The sequence below is a fragment of the Brachypodium distachyon genome, chromosome 3, assembly GCF_000005505.3.
Source record: "Brachypodium distachyon strain Bd21 chromosome 3, Brachypodium_distachyon_v3.0, whole genome shotgun sequence".
NCBI classification, from domain to species: domain Eukaryota; kingdom Viridiplantae; phylum Streptophyta; class Magnoliopsida; order Poales; family Poaceae; genus Brachypodium; species Brachypodium distachyon.
The window spans coordinates 46,591,245-46,602,090 of record NC_016133.3 but is presented as its reverse complement, the minus strand read 5'-3'; the positions used below and the strand labels follow the sequence as shown (position 1 = coordinate 46,602,090).

General features: G+C 50.1%; 1 protein-coding gene across 1 annotated transcript; it reads right to left on the bottom strand.

Annotated features, from left to right (window-relative positions):
* Positions 1-842: 842 nt before the first annotated feature.
* On the bottom strand, positions 843-1,777 carry LOC100845821 (protein BIC2). The gene has a single exon (XM_003575023.4). It carries the CDS (start codon positions 1,554-1,556, stop codon positions 1,128-1,130), a length of 429 nt encoding a protein of 142 aa, XP_003575071.1. The 5' UTR covers positions 1,557-1,777; the 3' UTR covers positions 843-1,127.
* Positions 1,778-10,846: the final 9,069 nt, after the last annotated feature.

Genomic DNA, 10,846 nt, shown 5'->3' with positions numbered 1-10,846 from the left:
TGTGTTTCAATTGTATTTGCTATCTTTAATTCTGTCCAATTGCGGTATATCAAATTGTAGTATTATCGATGTATGTTAATTTATCCAAGTTGTCAAATCTTTTAGTTCAAAAAACCGCAAGGATTCTAGACAAAAATTGTTTCGTGCGTGTATGCATTGATCATGCAACTAACTAGTTTTGATGAAGCTGATTAGCCTAATTAGTTCCAATCGTCTTCGGCGAAACCAACTAAAGCCAGTCGGCCTGAGCGAAACCAACTGGTCCAGTCGGCCTGAGCGAAACCAACTGGGTTTCAGTCGGTTTGGGCCACGCCGACTGCCTCTTGTGGGACCCAGGCTTTGAGCAGCCAGCCTCTAGTCGGCCTGGCCCAGGCCGAATGGTCCTAATCAGTTTCGGCCAGGCCGACTGGGCCTAATCGGCTTGGGCGAGGCCGAGGCCGTATTATTTTTGAAATTTTTGAAAAACACGTATTATTTTCTAAAGTGATTAAAAAAATCATATTATTAAAAAAAAAGCTAGAAATTAACTAGTTGACCACTGCATGCATAAGGAATGCAGTAAAGGAGCAGTGGGAGAATGTGTTCCACAAACGGAAAGATCGAACGAGAGAAGGGCAAGAGGCCACGTCCATCAATATGCAGAATCATTTGAGTGGTTCATGGAGATCTAGAGATATTTCTCCACGAATTAGATTGACCTTTGTGATAGGCAGAACATAAGCAGAATATTTTTCAATAACACCTAGCCTGTGCGCATGCCAGAATTGGGAATTTAGATCATACAGCATATATTTGGAATTTCGGACAGCAGACGCAACAGATTAAATTTCGACAGCTATATGTAGATGGATCGACGAGCTTCTTATTCACGCGCTCTGGGCTATTCACGTATACATGGCAAGATCGAGAAGATGGATGAAAAGAACAGTTTTGATCCAAACGGCCATCCGGCGTATATTAATGAAAACTGATACTATGCCGCAATGGTGATCAAGCGGCTCTATATCTAGCTAATTACATCCACCAGTAAACAATAGCAGTCCATCAATCAAGTTCTCATACTCGATCCGTACAGACACCGATTACGCTGATCACCGAATTATAAGAAGCAAATTAAGAGAGAATAATTAAGAGCAGCCGTCGTGCACCCGTAGCGGGCGGGCGGTGGTCGTTCGTCGTTGCGCGGCGCGCTCCGCGACGAGCGCGTCGCGGGCCGTGAGCAGGCCGCGCGTGGCGGCGAGCGGGCGGTCGAAGACGGCGCAGTCGACCCAGTCCTTGAGCAGCCTCTCCTGGCCCCACATGTCAGGGATCCGCACCCGCCCCGCCATCTCCGTCCGGTGCCGCTTCAGCCGCTCCCGCGCGCTCTCCTCCCCCGCCGCCCTGCCGCCCTTCGTTTGCTTCTCCGCGAGCGAGCTCCCAGCAGTAGCGTCCGTGCCGCAGGACGACGTCCCGGCGCAGTACTCCTCCTGCTGCTCCGGAGCAGCACCGTCGGCGGCTGCCGCGTCCCTCTCGTCGGCGGCAGGGTGGGTGTATTGCTCCATGCTTCTCTTACACATGGAGAAAAGGATCGAATCGGAGAAAAGGCAATCAAGGCTATGGCGCGCTGGAGATAGCTTTTGGGTTTTGCCGTGTGGTTTAATCGGTGGCTTCCAAAGCTTTGATATAGAGATGCCCGATCGATGTTATGGTGGGTGGGAGGAGAGCGTGGCCGGGGCGGGCTTGTGTGGCTGCGTTTGGCCCGGCTACGTGGTGAGCGCCCGTGCGCGCGCGGAATATATATGGCTGCGTCCTGGTTTTGCCTTTGTCTGGCTGCGGGCCGGGGCACGCTGCACGCATGTGCGCCAGGTCTGGCTGGCTGGTTTGCCTTGTTTGCTTGCCTGGCCGGGGGCTCGGGCACGCATGCTGCGTTGGGGTGTGAGGCTGGATTGGGCGCGCCAGAGCCAGTGGGGTTGGTGCCAAACCGGGTGGATTTTTTGCAGGGTCCACTTTGCTCCACGGCTGCTCTCGGCCTCTCGTGTCCAGATTCTCGACAAACGTTGCTTCGGCTGGGGCCAACTCTGTTCGTATCGCCGGTGGGTGTCCAGGAACTAGAGTTGGATGTGTGTGTGCCTCGTTTGGCTGCATCATTGCGTGAGTCTGTGGTTCGGAACGATGGGGGCTCCGTACTCCTAGGGCGGTCCATACATGACTGCAGTAGCACGAATTTAGTTAGGTTCTTTTTTTTTACAGCAATTTAATCAGTTGGCGGGCCTGTATTACACCGAACTTAAACCCGACCGGAAAAAAACATATCGACTGAGAAAATATGATAAAATATAATTCACAAATACAGTCTTACTTAGCTAGATCCCTCCCAGGCGCTCGGCCGCCAGTCTCTCTAAGAGCGAGCTCTCCTCCCATGATTCCTTCCCGCGCGACCCACCCCCTCCCCATCTCCCTCCCCCCGCCCCATGGTGCAGGTGCCCTCCCTCGCCCGGATCCCGTGTGCCGCCTCCTCCTTCCGGCCGCCGCGGCCTCGTCTCCTCCTCACGGACATGGCGCCGCCGCCTCCTCTCTGTCGGATCCGGCTGTGCCGCCACCTCCGAACCTGCCGGTCGCCCGACGTCACGTGCCTCCAGGTAAGTTTCTCTCTCTTATTTTCTTTTTTTTGAAAAATGAAAAGTTCAAAAATAAAAGATAAAAATGAAATGTTGAAAAATAAAAACCTTAAAACTTTCAAATAAAAAGTAAAAGTTCAGAAAATAATAATTAAAAGCTCGAAAAATAAAAAGTCAACAAGAAAAAAAATAAAAAGTAACCAAAAATGGGGAAAAAATCGACAGCCGATATCCGCCAATTAGCCTCCCCCCTTAGTGAGAGCTTGTAAATTATGTTGTCTTCTCCTTCAGATATGAAGCTTGCACAAGAGATGAGAATGCAAAGCTAACCCGACATGCTGTTCCTAGGAGTAAATTGTACTAATCATATTAAGTTCAGTATTTGAGGGAGCTATGTCATCACAGCTAGAACCCTCCGTAGTCCACGACTTTTTTCTCTGTCTTTTCTTTGTTTGCACTCTGTGCTTATGTAAATCTAACTCCTAATTAATTGAATCGACGTTGCCGTTGTCGTAAGAAAAAAGAATTGTGTTTACCGGAAAGAAAGAAAACACATGTTCCTCTTCATTCCTCAAAACATCATATGGGCATTCCCCTCTGCCGTTTAGGGTTCTAATGAGTGGTTTTGCTCTTTTGGGCAGCGTCTCTCCAATGGAACTTTAGGCCGAGTTTTTCGTTTGTTGGCCCTCAGTGTTGTATAGGAGTTTTCTTCAATATATAAGCCGTGCTTTCTCTGGTTTCTTGTCCTAGGTTTCCCCATAAATGATCAGTTTTCTATGAAAATGAATTGTGAAAACATCCACCCTTTGAGGAAGGATTCAAAAAAACACACACCATATGACTTAACAGTATCTGGATATCTGATTATGTAGACATGCCTGTTATTGTGGATTTTCACCTGCTCAGATCCCCTAAGGACAGGAACAAACCTGGAGGAGATATGGTGGATTGAGATTGCTCATGTCAGTGACACTATCAGTAATCTATGGTGGATTGAGATTCCCTTATCGGCAGGCAGTTTTCTTAGGGCAATATGCAAAGGACCTCCTTCTAGAAAAACTGGATTGGTGTTTTAGCTCTCAGTCCTAGACTGCATCCTTCCCCTACACTCTTGCTGAAACCACCTTAGATCATGATCCATTATTTTGTCATCAACAGTGAGACATTCATCACCTATTTTTAGGTTTGAAAAAAGTTGGTTGGACCTTCCTGTTTCATGGTCAAAGGAGCCGACCAAGGGTTTTCCCCGGTACGAAACCACCACCACCGGCACTTTGCCGGCTCCAAACCGACGGGAAACGCCGACTCAAATCCATCGAAGAGGAGAGAGCCCACCGTTGGCCGACCGTCACAGCATGGCCACCGGGCCATGGACGCCCTCACCAGGGCATGCAGTCCGCCGTTGCAGGGCAGGGCCCGTGGCCTCCAGGCCGTGGACGCCCCATCGAGGCAGGCCGCCGCTGCTGCAGCCGGGCGCCGCGCCGCCGCATCCACCGCCCAGGCCGCCCCTGCACGAAGAAGGAACATGCCCCGCCGTGCGGGCTTTGATCGGTGGCGTGTGCCGGCCGCGGCCAGTGGCGGACTGGCGGTAGTTGGCTAGATAGATCGAGCGTGTTTTCGGATCCTGATTGGCTCGAGCATCTAAAATTTGGGGGAGAATTTCACCTCCCCGACCTCTGCACTAACTAGGGATGCACACAGCCATTAAGCATGAGTATCAAGATTTCTAATCTTGGTTAAACACCAAACCTGGTCCTCACCTAATATGAGCAACCGGTAGGAATCACTAGTTGGGGTCCCTGGTCAAGTTGCTCGTGGTGATCATCTAGCTGTAGGAAAATGGCATAATCTTGATTACATATACTAGAAAGCTTGCGAAAAAAGATTACATATATAAAAGCCTACTACTAATTTTTGCAATGTAGACATGCATGTATGCGCGGATCAGGGTCACTTGTCTACATTTGTGCCAATCAGAGTGCCTGGGCTCCAAAAGCGAATACCACCCCATATATGTGTGAGCTGATTTTTTTTTTGAGGCCTCTTGCAGCTGTAGTATCTACAATCACGCAAGGCCGAAAAACACGAGGGATTGAAAAGCGGTTCGTCTCAACTGGGAGTAAGTAAATTAACGTAACCACCACATTTCGGACGTTTGTTACAGAAATCACCGTTTCTGCTAATTTTCGCGCAGAACCACCGGTTTTCAGTGAAATTGTTGCATATAGCACTGATTCCGTCGATTGCACCGAATAAGCACGTTTATGAACAACCGGGCCCACATGTCAGGTTGACTGGCCGAGCTGACGTTAACACTGTCAGTCCAAGCCTATCTCTTCTCGCATTGACTGCGAGCTCCTTCCCCACAGCAACCCCCCGCTGTTGCTCCGCCGCCACGAGCGCACGGCGCGGCCGCGTGTCCCTCCACTGCATTTCCCGCGCTGCCGCCTGCCGTCCCGCGCACCGCTGCTGCTCCGTCGTCACGAGCGCCTCCGCTGCCGCCCCGCCCTAGCTCCGCGCGCCGCCTCGCGCGCCTGCCGCCTGCCGCCCTGCGTGCCGCCCATGCTCGGCGGGCGCGGCGCTGACGCCTGCAGCCTCGCACGCCGCCCCTGAGGCCGCGCGTGCCTTCGCCCGCGATGACTCCCGTAGGCCCGCGCGCCGCTGCTGCTCCGTCGCCGCGAGTGCCCGGCTCCACTGCCGCCGCTCGCGATGAGGCCTGCCGTCCCGCGCCCCGCTGCTGCTCCGCCGCCGCGAGCGCCTCCGCTACAAACTGCTCCCGAGCGCCGCCGTGCGCGCTGACGTCTGCAGGCCCGCACGCCGCCCCTGCTCCGCGCGTTGGATGCTGCAGCACCGCACACCGTCCCTGCTCCGCGCGATGGCTCCTGCAGCCCCGCGCGCCGCCCATGCTCTGCGCCCCGCCCTTGATTTGGAGACCTGCGAGCCCTAGCCGCCCCGCCTTGTAGACCATCGCCGGCCGCCGCAACCTCGCGTCGCTGCGCGTCTCCAGCGCCGGATCTCCCCGAATCCGCCGCCATCTGTCTCCCCGTGCCAACGAGCACTCGGAGAGCCCCTCGGAGTGCCCCGCCGTGCCTCGAAGCACGAAGCACTGGACCCGCCGCCATCTCCTCCAAGTCCGGCGGCTTGGCGGACAGAGACGTGTGTGTGCACGCGTGCTGTCCCTTCTCGGCCTCAAGGCCCACGACTCCGACGTCCACGCCGTGCTCCACCGCTGGTGACGCTGGGCCTTGCCGGCTTGCCCGGCTCAGGCGGCCATCCCCATGTTCTGAAATGGCAGCCGCACTTGTGAAACGAAGCGAAGCAAAGGAAATCGAAACGGTCGAAGCGGCGCTAACGGAGACCTCTAATGCTGGTCAACCTGACATGTGGGCCCGGTCAGTCAAAAACATGCTTATTCGCTGCAATCGACAGAATAGTGCTATATGCAACAACTTCACTGGAAACCGGTGGTTCTGCGCAAAAATTAGCAAAAACGGTGGTTCCCGTAACAACTGTCCGAAATGCGGTGGTTTGTGCAATTTACTTCCCAACAGGATCGAACCCGCGCTGGCTGCCCGCACAAAAGGCAAGCCAGCTGGGTGAGCTCAGTTCTCATGTGTGAGCTGATCGGCCGTAGTACGTGCAGTTGGTCCTCGGCATGTCTGTCGATCTTGCAATGGCCGCTGCAAGTCTATGGAGGAACCTGATGAGCACAGATATCTGGTCCACATGCGCACGACCCGTCATGGATTTGACAGGAAGCTTCCTGGCAGTATCAGCTTTACGGTGATTTGTCGTGTTAAATCAAAAGCGACGCCTACCGCTCAAGTTGCGTGGGTCGTTATCGGAAGAAAAGAGGACTGGCGCATCAGGAACAGTTTCTTCTGTCGGCGATGTACATCTCTTCTCCGTCGGTTTCCTCGCAACTGCACGCACGGTCGCACGCCCCGATCCCATGTGTACGAGTCTTGATTCCTGTTGTGTTTCGCCCGATCTCCTCGCTAACCTGGATCCAGCGATCTCCACACGGGTCCATGCTTTGGGTCGTTGGTAGCTGGGCCGCATAGGATTCCTTTCGGCCGCTCCGGATGTTTGTTTGCACTTCTGTTTCAGCTTCACGTCTAAACAGAAAAGGTGTTTTTAGAAGCAAAAGTCCAAACAAACAGGGCTGGAGTGTGTTTATTTTACTGAAAAAACAGCAGAGATAAATATCCTAATGTGCATATATTAAAACAACAAAGAGTCAACGGTACAATGGACAAACCCAAAATAAAGTTACAAAATCCAATCTACAGAAAGATGTCTAGCCAGGTGCGGCAGACCTGCATGGCTCTTTCTTTTTCTTTTCGCCCTATGAAAAAGGTTGAGCTCCTCCTTAAAACTCATTCGACATTTGTAAAGATTAATTGGGCGTAATCCCTTTGAAAGTAAAGATTAATTGGGCGTAATCCCTTTGAAAATGGCATCATATCCTATCCCCCAAATACTACAAAGCAGTAACCATGATGATCTTCATGCCAAAAGGGACATTCACGATGGCATTCACAACTTTCTTGATATCAATTTCTTTCTAATAGCACACCATTAGTAAAATTTATCCAGAAAATAGAGAAATTAGTGTTAATTGGGCCTCTAATCCACTAGTTCAGCCCAACACTGCATACCACCTCCTCTAATCTTATTCCGGACCGTTTCTGAAATAATACAAAAATCAAAGGGGAGAGAGTGTCTCCTTGTGTAACTCCCCTTTTGTAATGGAAAATTTTGACATGCGTAACCCAGCGAGAAGTGCCAGAGGACAAAAGTTGGCTAATCACGTTGCAGCATTTGGAGCCAAAACACCTAGCATGCATAATTTCCATAATGGTCTTGTGCCCTACCATATCAAAGGCCTTCTTAAAGTCGAGCTTAAGCAAGAAAAATCCTCTTTCGTTTTATGGCATATATGATAGATATACTCAAAAGCTCAAGCGAAGTAACCCTGGATTGGTCTAAACTTAATAAAATTGTTTGTTTAGTATACATAATTTGAAGGATAATTCTCTGCAATCTGTTAGCCAGCAATTTTATCATGATCTTAAGAGTACAGCTTAACAGAGAGGTGTGCCTGAGATCCTAAATAAATATAGCATCATCTTGGTGATCATGGTGATATAAGAGTCGTTGATGCTTTGCAAAGACAGGGACTCATGGTTAAATTTATTGAGAAGTTCATAGAGAAATTTCATTAAATTTATTGCGAAGTTCATAGAAGTACTTATATAGAAGAAGTAAGCAGTATGAAGCTCACAATAAATCGCATTGTTTGTTTAAAAGGAATAAGCATAATATATTATGTACTTTGTAGTTCGATTCATATAAAAAGATCTTGCAGATGGATCAACAGGAGCATGAAAGGTACATCCACGTTCAAACAATTAAGGCATTAAAATGTGACCCTGTTAGAGATTCTTGAAAGATAGGGAACCTTGCGATCAACCATAATAAACCAGTTGTTTGCAGCCAGACTGTCGTTTGTGAACGAGTCGCTCTCACGTTTCTTTTCTTCAGTATATGATATGATTGACTAGTAGTATTGTTGTATGGATGCATCTACTCTAGCAAATTTGTTTTTCTAGGGGATCGAATGCATATTGTTAGTTTTTTTTGGAACATCTATATTTAATATTTTTATCGATTCAATACTAGAACCATTAAAGTTTGAGCAAGCTGAAACGAAAATCGACAAGAAAAAAAATACCTAGAAAACTAAAGGTTACATCGAAATTTTTCACAGTCAAAATCTATGGTTTCAGACGCACCTGCAAGACAGGTTGTCAAACCAATGCGTCATCGTTCGACCGACAAGAAAGATGATCAAATAATTAAAATACAACCCATGAGATCCACTAGCCCTCCGTAGAGTAGACTTCGATGACTACATGCCAAGACACTGATAGAGTCCATAGACCTTTGTTCCATATGTCATCGTCTTTTGCATTGGAAATCTCCGCCAAGGACACAAAAACTCTCACAAAAGAGATACATGCACTACTTGCCATAAATGTTGATGTCTGGTTGCCCTGTCTTCATGTTAAATCAACAACTTACACTACTACAAAAACGGTTATCAGTAACGGTCAAAAAAGCACATCACTAACGGTCCCGGCGCCCGCTACTAACTTCCTGTTACTGATACATATATCATCAGTAATGGTCGGACCACCCGTTACTGATGATGCCTATCAGTGGTGGGCGCATTACCCGTTGCTGATAAGGCGCCCCCATCAGTGGCGGGCACACATATATGACCGACACTAATAGTTTTTCATTCAATTAAAAAAAAAGCAGGCCGGAGGCTAGATGCACCAAATCACAAATTGATCAAATGTCTCACAAATTAAACATATTAATCAACGTCTCACAAATCAAACAAATTCAAATATCTCCGTTCATAGATCCAGAATAGGGATTAACATACACTTGAAAAGAAAAGATTCATTGAAAACAGAACGAGATGAACTCGTGGAAGTCGACGTGTTCGGGGTCGATCTGCCGAGAGCTCCCTGACCATCTCCTCCGTGAGCTCCGACGGCAGGCGCGCTACTGTGGTAGCCAGACGAAGAGGGCCCGCGGCCAGATCCGCCGTGAGCTCCTAACCATCTCCTTAGAGGGAGCCGGGGAGAGGCCGGATCCGCGTCCAGCTCGGGCGGATCCGCGTCGGGGCTCCATGGCACGTTGAGGGAGGCCGCCGGCGGCGGCTACCGGAAACGGCGGCGCCGCGCGTTGTTGTTGCTGTCGCCCGCGCCCTCCTGCGTGGCGGCAGCCGGGACCTAGGGCTGTGCCTGCGCCCTCCTGCGCGGCATTGGCGGTCGGGACTAGGGGCTGCGCCCGCACCCTCCTGTGCGGCAGGGGCGGCAGGGACAGGAGGCGGCACCCTCTCCCTCCTGCTCGGCACGGCAGCAGCTCGGACTGGAGCCATGGAAGAAAGTGAGGAGGAAGAAGATAGGAGAGGGAGAGGTCGGGATGGAGAGGAGGAAGGAGAGATTGGGAGAGCAGAGAGAGGGGCAGAGGGAGAGAGGAGGTGGCGGCGGAGGCAGGAAGGGAGGGGGCGCAGGTTAGGGTTAGCCGTGGGGTTTTTATAGGCCATGGATTTTGTTGGGCCTCAAATGGGTTGGCCGGCCCGAAAAGATACATCAGTGGCGGGCCTAGATATTGAGCCCGCCACTGATGTGTGCTTTTCTGATTTTTGTTATTTTTCGCTTTTAACCATTAGTGACAGCCCCCCCGAGCCCGTGACTGATGATTGGTCATCAGTGAAGGGTGTACCGCGCCCGTCACTGATGAGAGTGACGGGCGGGGACGCGACCGTCACTGATGTGGGTCATCAGTGACGGGCGGTCATCAGTGACGGGCGCGAAAGGCCCGTCACTGATGTCTCGTCACATATGCACCGTTTTGTAGTAGTGTTATGAGCAGAGCCGGCTAAAATCGAAACTCTGGCGACTTGTTTTCATGGGTGGCTAGGGTTCGTCCCGTGAGGGTGGATCTCATGTGTTGATGGCCAAACAGAAGGTGAACTACAATTCTCGGTCCATGCGCTGCAATCATTGTCATTGGCCATGATCTCACGAGAATTAGGCCGGAAGATATGCAGTTCGAGTTATTGGCTAATAGATCTCTCAAATAACAACCCTAAGAATTGAGCAGGTCTTCCCTCTTGTCCTCACAAGACGAACCCTAACCACCGGAGTTTCAATCTTACCAGGTTTCATTCATCTTTAATCCTCTATTCAGCATCAGGAGACTAGGGACCGTAGTTCAACATTTGTCAGCTAGTTTATGTACCTCCTTTGTGAGGTTTTTGTGTCTTTGGAGAGAGCGTCTTGATAGTGGATGTGACGAGTATGGAATAAATGTCTCCTTGCTCCGTTCCCATCTGGGCGTAGTGATCACCCCATGAAGCTATAGTGGATCTCGTGGTTCATAGTTTCATTATTTTGTGATAGTTAACATACCTTGCAAGTAGTGTGTCCTCGGCCAAACTGCTTTCAGTTGTCTTAGATTTTCATCGTTTTGGGTAAGCGACTTACACGGTGATGTATACTCCTTATGCTCTCATAGCAAGGCGTCCAAAAATGATCCTGCTTCATGGACGATGATTTTATTGGGCCCCTATATCGCCGAGGGATGCAAACAACAAGTTCTCAATAAGTGGGTGACTCGATATTTATCGATCCTCATGAATGTTAGTTTGATTGTTGACTTCTCTC